A 13,550-nucleotide genomic window follows, 5' to 3' on the forward strand; every position below is an offset into this window, starting at 1 on the left:
ATTATCACCAACTAAGTTACTCAAGACTCCACCTTATTTCAGCATTATCACCAACTAGATTACCCAAGACTCCACCTTATTTCAGCATTATCACCAACTAAGTTACTCAAGACTCCACCTTATTTCAGCATTATCACCAACTAGGTTACCCAAGACTCCACCTTATTTCAGCATTATCACCAACTAAGTTACTCAAGACTCCACCTTATTTCAGCATTATCACCAACTAGATTACCCAAGACTCCACCTTATTTCAGCATTATCACCAACTAAGTTACTCAAGACTCCACCTTATTTCAGCATTATCACCAACTAGATTACCCAAGACTCCACCTTATTTCAGCATTATCACCAACTAAGTTACTCAAGACTCCACCTTATTTCAGCATTATCACCAACTAGGTTACCCAAGACTCCACCTTATTCCAACATTATCACCAACTAAGTTACTCAAGACTCCACCTTATTTCAGCATTATCACCAACTAGATTACCCAAGACTCCACCTTATTTCAGCATTATCACCAACTAAGTTACTCAAGACTCCACCTTATTTCAGCATTATCACCAACTAAGTTACTCAAGACTCCACCTTATTTCAGCATTATCACCAACTAGGTTACCCAAGACTCCACCTTATTCCAGCATTATCACCAACTAAGTTACCCAAGACTCCACCTTATTTCAGCATTATCACCAACTAGGTTACCCAAGACTCCACCTTATTTCAGCATTATCACCAACTAAGTTACTCAAGACTCCACCTTCTTTCAGCATTATCACCAACTAAGTTACTCAAGACTCCACCTTCTTTCAGCATTATCACCAACTAAGTTACTCAAGACTCCACCTTCTTTCAGCATTATCACCAACTAGGTTACCCAAGACTCCACCTTCTTTCAGCATTATCACCAACTAAGTTACCCAAGACTCCACCTTCTTTCAGCATTATCACCAACTAAGTTACTCAAGACTCCACCTTCTTTCAGCATTATCACCAACTAAGTTACTCAAGACTCCACCTTCTTTCAGCATTATCACCAACGCGTTTAGGAATTGCGCCTTAGACTATTGGATGTGCAATGACAGAGGTGGCCTCATCCTGCTCTGAGGGACTTTTAGGAGAATACAACTTAAGTAATGTTGTGGTTCTTTGCGATATCTACCCGTGCCTTATCCACACAGGCATGGACCATGATGGCAAGAAAGTCACTCCTCGGTATAATCTATTGACCGGATTCCAATGTTCAGATGCTGTAATGAAACGTGATCTTCAGTTTACAAAGGTTTGCATCTGAACATGACGAAACGGATTTTTTTTTCACGATGATCCAAAGTGCTGTTTAAGAGTTAAATCGGGCTCATTGCAATTTATCTTTCGATGTGATGGTGTGTGCGTGGAAATGAGGCTTTTACATTTCCATTTGGGGCAAAAAAAATTGAATAATAAAACGACAGTGCCCAAAAGGGATACTCCGACGGCAAAAACACTTTGTTTATTTTACACTGATCTAACCGGAACCAATAAATAAAACACTCCTTTTGATTAGAATATTAATTTTATATAACATCACATTCACTCCACCCCTTTGTTAAAACAAACCCCACAAATCTTGAGTGCCAATTCAAACTAATTTTGAAGAGGCTGTGAAATAATTCAATGTAGAGCTCCAACAACGTGTTGAATCGCCGTCATATTACAAACACTAGATGTCAGCACTCACGTTGTAGAAAAAAAACACATCTGGGTTTTCATAGCTGGGCACAGACACGCTCCGTCTCAAATACAACCCAGTTGTAAATCAATGGCTAGGCCACTTTGATTGGATGGCTGCTGCTGCGACGTTATGCGGAGCTCACGACGACGCAATGCGAAACACTGCAGCCGCATGCAGCCATCCGTTTGAATAAAATTGGGAGCCTTTTGCCCATCGAATTTTCGTCACTCACTTTTAAGGTACTCGCCAAAACGTTGACCCAAATCGCGCTCATGAGAAGAATTATAACCCTCGGGAGCTTTTTTAAATACTGTGCATTAGTACGGTTTGGTGGTGGTGGGGGGTCCCTATACAAACTTGACGAACGCCTTTCAAAAAGAAGACCCGCAACTCTGACTCCATAGACTCATGTGACAAGCAGATTTGATTGCATTGTCATCATAGGTGGCTCAACCATAAATGTAACACTTTACTCACTTCACTCATTCCAACTGCGCTCGACAAGCCTGTGCTTCTCATGGCCACCAATGACCTTTTGTGAGTTATTAAGTGTTTGGTTTGCCAGATGCGTACTCACACATGACGGAAACACAAAGTGTAATTTTTTCTCCTATGTCGCAGCTAGACATTGCTGTGTTGGGATTCCCACGAACGAATCCCCGATTTTGTTTGTCTCCACGTTGCGGTCGAATGCATAGCGCCTGTGGTGTCTGCAGAGGCCACATTAACCAACTGCACAAACCGAATAAAATCTATTCATTACCACGCACAGTGAGAGTGGATCACGGGGATGAGGATCAATTTTCATTGACGAATCTTGCCATCGTTACACCCTCGACTCTGCGGCGAAAGCGCGGTGAACATACACAAATGAATGAGAAGGCTGTCACCCCCCCATGCACACCAGAGGGCATTGCCCCTCAGCGCTCGTGCCACTGAATGCAATTGCCCTTTGCCCTCAGTGGCTTCTGGGCGCGCTGCTGCTGCAGCTGCAGCGAGCAGGTCGCCGCCACGAGGTGGCGCTAAGCGCAGCTCGGACAGCCCTGCTCACGACTTGGTTTAATGCGACGTGTCAAAGACGTGAGCTCGATTAGACAATAACTTAATAAATTACAATTTTGGCAAGCACAATTAAATATAACTACAAACTCAAGTGTGCTGGTGTAATAAAATTATATTAGAAAAATAACGCGTTGTGCTTTTGCCATTGGAGTAAACGACTTTTTCGTAATATTGCTGTGGTTAATCACCATTACCTCATCGATTATTGACAGCGCATAGCAACCAACCTAAAGGCAAGTGGACTGATACCGTTGGTCAGAACAGATGACTGTATTACGAATTATATATTCATAACTGCCATGGAAATTCAATCAGCAAATTAATAGAAAAATATATATACCAAGAATTAAACAGACACTAAACAAAACAATTCTAACAATTACAGCATCGTATAACAGCAAATTAATTAATACGTTAAATAACTGAAGTGATTTTATGACTTATCAATGGTAGAAACTATCTTAAATTAGTGATCGTAACTTTAATTTGCATGAAATTCATAGTTTGGTTCGAACCGCTTTCATCGTTTATATTAACCGAGCCGATAATTTATCACCGAAATCAACCTTCAAAAATCTGTCTTTAATACTTTTGAATAAAATGCATATCAGAAATTTTACTATTCCTGAAATCATCATTATCTAGAGCGAGGATATCAGCAAAACGATTCAATGAGAGCGACAAATCAACATCATATGTACACTTTACAAACCACGAACGGACAAAACATTTTGGGGAGAGGATATTGAAGTTGACGTCGGCGTGACAGCGAGAATTCGACAACCCAGGCTCACGTACTGGCCCGTACAGTGATCGTTGTATAGCGTTCCCATCTTAACTGGGCTTCGATTAACGGCTTGGCATTGTGTTGGTGTGACCTTTTCTTGAAATCTAAGTACCGTAACTGGTTATCGAAACATTTTAACCGCCCCTCACACTCACTTACACAATGCGTGTAATACCGTGGTATACAGCAGTGCTCCAACTAATCCGTGATCCTATCCCACTAAAACTCTTACTAACCGCGTGTTTATTCATCCTGTTATCCGTGATTTTTTTTTTCTCTCCACAAATAAATGCAGCAAATTCGCGGATAACCTCGCGGATAATAATAGTAGTAGTAGTTGGGGCTTGCGATGTGTGTCTCCCACATCACGGCGGACAAGAGCAGTGCTAATAATGCATTGTTCGAGGGTGGTCAAAACTAGTTATTGTACAATACCGCAAAGAACCGTACAACATAATATCTGTAATGCTACTCAAGTCACTTCCTACAATACTATGGTAATGTAAAACGTGTGAATCGATGGGGATGGTTAATACCATTATTTTACAATGTTGTGACAGCTTCAAATACGGTATGCAGTACTGCATATACAGTATACTGCGAATGTCATTAAATTAAAAATAGGCCCTCATAGTTTTCCCTTTGATAAGAGTTGCGGTATCTGAAGTTAGCTCGGCCGCTGTTACAAATATTATTAAAATGCCAGTCGTATACTCGTACATTCCGGGTGAAATGACCGCGTAACACCACGGCTTGCGTTTCTGGATTTGGTTTGTGGAACCTGCTGTCGGAGAAAAAGTGGCTTCTTCTTAAGTGTGAACAAACTTGTGATATCGACTATTCAATTATCGATCAAAACTATACAACAAAAACATTCAGCAAAGCTCAATTACATAAGTCGACAATGACGCACAATCAACAACTTAGTAACATTTTAAGTGAACTTCCTAAAGCAAGCTATTGCCTATTATCAACAAAAATAAATGATAAGTCCTTCTGCTGTACACAGCTTGGCAGATTTTTGGAACCTTTCAACTTGGAACTTAAAACTGTCGCCACATTTCACGGCGCAGCAGTTCGAGGTGCCTACCGATCCACCGCAGAATAACGCAAAGCAGCACCTCTCCCGTGTCTATACCCCCACGTTCCGATGACACTCTCCAGCACTTCCAACAACGTGGACGCAGTATTGCGGCCCACCTTGCAGAAGGTGAACATACCACAGCAATGTTGTCGTATGTATTTCAAAACCTGGCGTATTGGCCAACCAAAACGTCCTCTCTGCTGCTGGTGAAAATCCCCACCAACTCGATATTAAATAATGCACACACCGGGACGAGAGGTATTACGGTCGCACCGCTCAACGGCACAAACAACCGGCGACACCTTCTTGGCCAAATTGTGGGCACGAGCAGCACAACACCGGCCTCATCTCGCCAGTGGCCCTACGAGGCGGCCACCTCGGTGGTAAGTCAAGGTGGCCGGCCCGGGTGGTGCAGAGGTCAGGGCACTGTGCCTGCACCACCAAGTGCCTGGGTTCGAATCCAAGCCAGGTTCTCAACTGTTGTTGCGAATGGATGGTCTCAGCCCCTAACTTCAATGACTGCACACAAAATAAACAATGTGTATTTTCACTTGATTTGCCAAAAACAATAAAAACGTCTGGTCGACTATTGTACAATGAGGGTGGAGGGGGGAGTGCTGCGTCCCTGGTGCTGATCAGAGGTCACTTGATGGGCCCTCTGAAGTCGTTCAGTGATATCACATTCCACGGGACATTCAATGGCTCTGCATGAGTTCCGAACGGACACTAAATCTCATGAAAGGACGCCAAGAGTGAAAATGGAATGAAATAACAAAAACAGATGCCCTATATATATTTATCGCTAAAAATAAATAATATAAACATTATTCTGGCTCAAAATCTGCCTGGAAGGTGCGGTCATTTGTCTTGTGGCCAAATTAGGCCGCTGTGCACGCACATGCCCTCTGCTGCGTGGGGAAATTCCATGTTTACGATGTGCAACCCGATGTACATCTCTTGTCCAGAGTGTGCAGTATTCGATGAGTAACACAACAGAGACTAAGACCTTTAATATCACTGTAGAAATACTGGTCAAATTCAACGTTCGCACACACACACAAAAAAGGCCTCGTGGATTAGACACCATAAGCGATCACGCTCGAGGTAGAGAGGGCAATGAAACCTCTCGGAATCAATTGTTGTGATCACAGATTGAGCCCAATGTTCATAAGCACATTTAAAACATGATTAATAAATAAATAAAAACTACACAACCCACGTGTTTCGTAATCAAATGCAGGGGTCTTTTAAAGGTAAGGGAGCTGCTAATAAAGCTTTGGGATAAACTGCGTGGAAATGGAAACATGTTTTGAGATAGATATAAATTCTTAGCCTCATACATGCACACACACGTATACACACAGAGGTACACGCGCGCACACACACAAATACACACGCACAAATCCACATGTACGTACCAAATGTACACAAAGTACATCTTACGTTCTCCGATACCACAAAGGGAAGAAATTGACGATAACAACATCACACAGTTGTTTGCAAACGTTTGGTGGACGTAAAACAATCCGTCGATAACCGTCCCATCGTTTTTTTTTTTCCCACGTAAAAAAATGTACAGTGCCAACTACACAGCTACCTTGCGCATGAAGGATAACGGAGGACAACAACAGCGCCTGGGTTTGGCTCCCCTCCGTCAAAACCATCTCCGTTACGATTCTGTCCCTTCCCACGTCGGACGATGACGTACACTGCACCCACTTTCTCCCCACGAAAACAACAACAAAAATATATATGTATTTCCTGTTATATACTCCATCGAAGACACGAAGCTGCAAGGCAAATCGTTACTGAAACACTCACGAAAAATAAAAAAACATTTACTCGGATTAAGAACGTTGCGTTAAATGCAGCGAACGAGTTCAGGGTGTTTTTTTATTTTGTGTGGTAAAAGTCCCTTCGTTAATCGGGAACGTTTACCCACCTCAAGAATAGAGACAAATGCTGCCCACAGAGATGACACGAACACACGCGCTCACTTGAGCACCTCGCGCACACAGGCCTGTGAACGCCTTGGTCCATAAATTTGTTATCTTCTGCGTGTTGTGTTTTTTTCTCTTTTTCCCCGTTTGTGTGTGTATGTATATATATATGTAGATCTGTTTTGTTTATTGCATGAAGGTGAAGTCTGCGTGGTCTCCGGGCTCCTTTTCAAATCTCTTCGCCTCCTCCTGCATGCTCTCCTTGATTTTCAAAATAGCAGCCGACTCATTCTGGTCCTGGGCGTTCGCAGCAAGGACAGGGGGAGGTGCGGGTCGGCAGAGGGAGCGGACATTTGGACAAAATGTTTTTAATGCCACCGACGGAGTTTGCACCCCGGTATGAACATTCCAATGTTGCCTTTGAAGCGACACGTCAGCCATGATAAGGTACAGGAGGCGTGCGACTCTTCAGCCCCTCATATCTCGATGAATTGTCATGATTCGGGTTTAACATTATGCTGAATGTAGCACCCCTAGTGGCTGTAGGGGTCATGTGACCCCAGAACATACAACAAAAACACAATTCTAAAAATGATAGATTCTCACACACACACACACACGATTCTATGCACGTATCACGAGCATTAACAAACGATTTTAATCGATGAATCAATGCATTGTCACATAGCTAGCAATTGTTATAGTCGGCGGACTGATTACCAGGACACCGTACGGATTGCCCACGCCCACTGTACCGAGAGTTCGCACGAAGAGGATTACGGTGGGACACTCACTCCGTCGTTCTGAAAGGCGTTGAGGAATCCCGCAGGGATCTCACCCTCTTCCCGTGGCGTCCCGGGCTGGTTGCTGAGGTTGTTTGGCGAGTTCTTTAAAAACAAAGGAAATATGAAAAAAAAACAAGAGATAATTGACAGATGCATCATCTGTTTTCAAGACTAAGATGGCAGAGCCCCACATCGCGCTATCGAATAACCCACATGCGTTTAGGTGAAAGGTCAAAGGGGCAGCCCTGCAATTGCTCGCTCATGCCACCGCTGGCAGAAAAGCCTCCGCTACAGTGAACTCTCAAGGGCATTCGTTCTATTCTTTCACATTGACCAAACGTGTTGGAAGAAGTGGGCGTACCCACACTTTACACCATCAAACATGAGCTGCCAATCAGCTAACTGCGGCTTCTTCAGGACCCGGTTCAGGAACTGGGTTCCTGAAGAAGCTACCAGCAAGTGGAGCGAAACGTCGGACATCGTGCCGAACAACGCACGGTAAAACCCATTGGCTCCTGTGTCCAGGTGGTTTGTTTGGCTGTGTCGGGTGGCTGAGGGTGCATTGACGCAACGTGCTGGCGTGCTGGTGTAGTGCACGTTCAGTCACTTAAGTCAGGCCTCCCGTCATTACACTGCGCCACGTCGCATGGTTTCGTGCGATTCTTCTGCGGCACCTCCTCCTGCACTTTGTGTGCGTTACACAAGTCCCTACATCACTTTGTGAGAAACCAATAAAAGGAAATGAACGTGTGCACTCGGCCCACCTTGGGAATTCCATCCATTTCACCAGAACCTAACAGCACAAGCAAACAAATAAAATTAGCAGGAACCCTACTGTCAATGTAACAATGCATCGTTTCATCCGTTTATATCGATGTCTCAGGGTCTCTTGATACACACATGTTGTCCTTCCCCCGCACCTCCGATTAGCACGGTTGGCTACGTACGGTGCAGAAGAAGTTCAACATACACACATCGAGCAACGCAGGAACCGATGGAACTGATTTTTTAAAATTGTTTTTCGATTCGTGTTTGTTTGTGATGCACGCAGCCACCAGTGGCTGCTAAATTCTTCACAATAAAAAAAAACTCTAGATTATTTAAATAAAATCACAGCCCTGAATCGTGACAATTCATCACATCGCTAGCGGGAACAGGGGAAAAATCGTCGTAACCTGAATCGTTAAAATAGCTAAATTATATATATAAAAAGATGTCATCACCAAATACATACAAATTGTACAGTACTTGTTTATCTAAAATAGAAAATACGGTACAAGCACATCATGGGGCAGTCAGTACGCACACGTGGACAGATTTTTCTATCCGTTGTGAGTGTTCACAAGTTTGGCAAAAATAACAATTTAGGCTAAATTTACATCCATACTCTTTGGTTCGTAGGTATAAAATAAAATAAATTAAATCACGACGTTTCGATCGCAACACAAGCAATCATCATCAGGTGGGAAAACTACAGCAAAAAATGTTTGCTGAAGTGATGGCTTTTCTTGCTTGTGGTTTTCCCACCTGATGATGATTGTTTGTGTTGCGATCGAAACGTCGTGATTTAATTAAATTTATACCTACGTGACTTTACCGAAAGAACCAAAGAGTATGGATCCCCACGAAAACTTCTAATTTAGATTGAATTTACATCACAGCATGCAATTTCCCATCCCCGCCCTCCTATCCCCAATCTCCCATCGTCCCTCTCCCATCAACCACTCCCCCATTCCCGCTCTCCCATCCCCACTCTCCCATCTCCACCTTTCCAATCCCCAATCTCTTGTGCGGGACCCACCTATGGAGCCGTTCATGTGATGGGGTTCCATGGGGCCCATTCCAGGCATGGAGCCCATCGGCCCCTCCGGGCCGGGACCAATGGGGAACTGTGGGCAGACACGCGGCATGGAGAGACGCGGCGTGAAGACACGCGGCATGGAGAGACGCGGCGTGGAGAGACACAGCGTGGAGACACGCAGCGTGGAGACACGCAGCATGGAGAGACACGGCGTGGAGAGACGCGGTGTGGAGACACGCGGCGTAGAGACACACGCAGCGACCTGTCAGGTGACGCTAACCCATCCAGACCATACAATGGAGTTCTATTCGGAAGTAAGAAAACAAATACTGATTCCAATCAAAATTACTCTGTTTTTACTCATAAAGTAAACGACCATTTTCCTAAATATAACAATTATTTCACTTTAAAAGCCACTGGTACCATCATGCTCTCTGAGTAATGCATTCTTGTTCGTGGCATCCTGGTTATAATTTAAAATAATTGGATTTAATTTATCGTGGGTATCTTATATGGAATGAACACTTCTTCGCTGTGTCCTAATTGCATTTATTTGACGGGTTTGTATGTAGGGTACGGTTATTGGAATGACATGTACACTTTTCGCCACTCAGTAGGTTTTACAAACGTTCATAATACGTTTTTTTTTGGGTTAGATCGCATAAATGTATAAATGTGTCGTTAAACCCGCCACCACCCGACACAGCCAACTAGTAAGGGTTGTCACGTAAACAGAACGTGGCCAATTCGTCACTAGTACAGCACACCAGTGTATTGGAGAGCAAATCCACAACATTTACAATTTGAGTACGATATTTCGCCAATAATTCTAACTAGCTTGATCAGGCGACAGCCAGATTTGCTTACAAACGTTATTTGAACGAACTGGCACTTTTGAAAGTAAAAATGTGAATTGGAATTAAAATCAACAGAAAATTCACGTACGCTTCACGCGTGCCAATAACATATGCCGCACTTCAATTTCTGTGAGTCAGGCCTACGGCATGTCCCGGAAATAATCATCATTGTACGTTTCTACCTCCAATGCCCCATCCATTCAAAGCCCTTCCCCTCCTGCCTCCCACAACGCACACTGCACTGGAATTCACCATCTGCGCGGTGGCTGCAGTTTTCTCAGTCATTCAAGCTCTTACGAACTGAGACCTAAATAAAACATAGAAGAAATGTATTTTTTTACAAATGTGGAAGAGCTAGCTCCACTCAGATGGCACGATGAAAGGAACAAAATATTGAGTGGGAGGGGAGTCACACAAGGAGATGTGCCTTCACCAGAGTTAATCACACCTGCGGTGACATCTAAATCAGAAACATCGACATTGACGAAGAATACGGAACACAGGCCGGAATGTGCACTAAGAAGCAGGGAGAGGTGCCCGTTTGGAGAAACACGGGAGAGGCGGGAAGAGGAACGCGTCCATTGCAGAACGTACGCCAGTTGGAGACATGATTTTGACCGCTCGAAAAAGTCAGTGGGCTTGGGCAGGACATGCCGCTGGTCGAGACTAACGGCGGAGGGAGTGTCCAAGAGTACGTCCAGCACGGAGATGGAGTGATGAAGTCAGCTCGTATGCTGCAGCTGAATGGATAGTTGTATCACGAGAGTGAGGGATAGCCATGGCTTGGGGAGGCCTTCATCCAGCAGTGGATTGATCATGGCTGATGATGATGATGTCAGTTAGCACCTAATTGCTTTCAATTCTTTGTGACTGCCCAGGTGACTGCCCAGGTGACTGCCCAGGTGACTGCCCAGGTGACTGCCCAGCTTCCGTTGTAAAGCTCCAAGTCACGAGACTCACGTTTGGCCGGTTCCCTGGCTGCACGGGGTTCATCATGGTGTACATGTCGCTCGAGTTAGAATCTGTGAACAAAAACACACACGTTCATCAACACGCACGCCGAGACGACAAACTGCGTTGCATTGCGTTGTATCAGGAGGTTGGTAAGTAGCTCAGGTGTCTTTCTCTTAGGAAACATGAAATTGCTTTTCGCAAATCGAGATCAAACGTCCTATCTCAGCACATCCACTGGACTGGACTCTCATCGGTTGTGCATGAGACAGATTTGTTCTCTGCCTGCCTGTCTGTCTGCCAGCTTCGCTTATCGAGCGTCTCTTCTTACTCTCTGGCACAGCTGATCGTGAGTGCCCTCTCGGGGTGAAGAAGAGAAACTTTTAAAATAGAAAACCGACATCAACGCGACAAAGAGCAGGCGGGCCACAGGCACGGGCGCGGCACGGGCCCCCTGCACAAACACGAACACCCCCCGCACGGCTGCGGGAACTATTCCACAAGCGAGCATCGTGACCCTCTGCTTTCGACTCTCGGGCGCTAACCTCATACGTCGCTCCTCCGCGAGACTCCCGCACGTGCGAAGCGTCACGCCTGGAAAGCTGGGGCTCTGAACGAATACCGTGTGTCGTGGACATCATCACAGCTGGCGAGGTGTTAACTGCCTCTCTGGGTCCTCCGGTGTTTCTCTCCACGTGCATTTAGAGTATTTGGCTGCTATAAATGTCCCCGTGATAAGCAACTTCGTTGAACCATCATTTGTGACCAGGTCGCTCCTGAAAAAGAGCTATAGAGCTCAGTGGAGCTTACCTTGTAAAATAAAAATATTTTAGTTTTTTATCTCCGGTGGGCTAAGACCGCTGTGCCACTGAAGGTACGGCCCCGCACCCACACGAGGCCTGCCGCTGTGGAGCGGTCGGCAAAAGCGATTTGTACATTATTGCAAGTATCTCAGCTGGTACAATTGGGTACTAGAGGGAAATGTTCACATCCAGGTGTTGGTGCGAGGAAAGCGGACGCAAGCACCACATCAGTGAGGTCAAGGTGAGCCCCCATAGTTTTTGACGTTATCACTGAACGACGCTGAGGTTTGTGTCGATGTGTGGGCCCGCCAAAGGTTACGTGCAAGTCTCCTCTTCGCCGATGGGTAAGGAACAGACTCCACACCGCTGAGCTACACCGTTCGCTGCCCTGGACGCGCAGATTTAAAATCTCCGCGTGGCATCGTGCGTCATGATCCACACACGTTCGTGCTAAACTCCGGGGTGACGGACACGCTCGGCCGTACCTCCTGGGCTGGGCATGATGGGAGTTCCTGGTGGGCCGCTGCCAGGGGGACCCTGATGGAAATGCATTCAACGGGAGGGAAGGAAAAAAAACGAGACACCTCGGTGAGTGACAAAGCGGCTACGCGAACACAGAGAGGTAGGCGAGTGGATGATGAAGCGGGTGTACGAATGCGACGGGCCTTGTAAGTTAAACGCAAACACCTTTTTAATCACACGATGAACCAAACGGCACTGCAAAGGTGTGAATTCACACGGCCCTAGCCAATGTACCACCACATCTTCCTCCCAACCATGTCAAATAATCGTACAAATAAGTATGTGAATACATTAAAGATTTAAGCAGAGAAAGAGTGGGGTTGAAGGAGGAACCCGATGGTGAAACTGCCCTTGTTGCGTTGTGGAACTGAAGTTGACCCCAATGAACACGACACGGACCCCTTTATAGATGACACACGTAAATAATCTGAGAATGTTGATGAAGAAATTCGTTTTACATCTGCAATCAACGGCTAAGATGGATCTGTTAAATGGACGTTCTCTTGGTTATACAGTGGTATTTTTCAAATCACGGTTATATATGCATCTGGAAATTATTACATAAAATAAGAACACCTACCCCGTAGTTTCCAGGTGAGGGAACAGAGTAAGGAATCTGCAGAAATAGAAACATGTTATGATTCAAATTGCATGATAACTGATCTCATCATGTGTGCGTTTGACAATCCGTCTCATCAACAAGGTAATTCATCAATAACCACAGACAACACAACTCACAGGAAGCGTGGACTGTTTTGCATAACACCACTCCGAAATAGAATTGACCAAATGGCGCAGATGCAGGACCCTCCTGAAATAAGGCTCTTTAGACTCACTGAGGCTCTGTGAAATACATCATTGGCTTTTTTGTTATTATTATATTATTATAACCCTTTGGTATAATGTAACAGTAGAGAAACCAAACATCTCAGCGTTAATAAGCAGTGGCAGGTTTTTTTGCTTACGCTTTACTATTTAAGAAGTCATACTTTAGATGTTTAACCTTGTGGCTAAGCCAGAATGCTCTGGGGATTTCCCATGATGCTGCATTTCCAAAAAGTTGTTTTTACCTACGCGCCCATTATTCATCAAAATTAATCTCTTATTATTCCATACAATGTACCGACAAGCACATCAGACTCTTTGATTATTGCGCTGTGGACACCCATCCGCACGCACGCCATCAACCACGCGTTAATTTATTTTAAACAGTGTTTGGCAGGAGAAGCAAATGTCAGTGT

The 13,550-nt window shown here is 44.8% G+C and overlaps 1 protein-coding gene across 5 annotated transcripts in view; it reads right to left on the bottom strand.

The window, feature by feature from the left end:
- Nucleotides 1-1,470: 1,470 nt before the first annotated feature.
- LOC133352063 (single-stranded DNA-binding protein 3-like) overlaps nucleotides 1,471-13,550 on the bottom strand; it is a 159,015-nt gene continuing 146,935 nt past the window's right edge. For 4 of the 5 annotated variants that reach the window (XM_061567794.1, XM_061567796.1, XM_061567795.1 and 1 more), the window contains 7 exons: nucleotides 12,890-12,925; nucleotides 12,273-12,324; nucleotides 10,994-11,055; nucleotides 9,177-9,264; nucleotides 8,140-8,168; nucleotides 7,385-7,477; nucleotides 1,471-6,887 (listed from right to left, as the gene is read on the bottom strand). In XM_061567794.1, coding sequence (XP_061423778.1) covers nucleotides 6,777-6,887; nucleotides 7,385-7,477; nucleotides 8,140-8,168; nucleotides 9,177-9,264; nucleotides 10,994-11,055; nucleotides 12,273-12,324; nucleotides 12,890-12,925 — 471 coding nt within the window. In that variant the 3' untranslated portion in view covers nucleotides 1,471-6,776. The remainder of the gene's footprint in view (nucleotides 6,888-7,384; nucleotides 7,478-8,139; nucleotides 8,169-9,176; nucleotides 9,265-10,993; nucleotides 11,056-12,272; nucleotides 12,325-12,889; nucleotides 12,926-13,550) is intronic. The other variant, XM_061567798.1, reaches the window with a different exon arrangement.

The sequence above is a fragment of the Lethenteron reissneri genome, chromosome 39 (assembly GCF_015708825.2).
Source record: "Lethenteron reissneri isolate LAM-NWPU_2019-01 chromosome 39, ASM1570882v1, whole genome shotgun sequence".
NCBI classification, from domain to species: Eukaryota; Metazoa; Chordata; class Hyperoartia; order Petromyzontiformes; family Petromyzontidae; genus Lethenteron; species Lethenteron reissneri.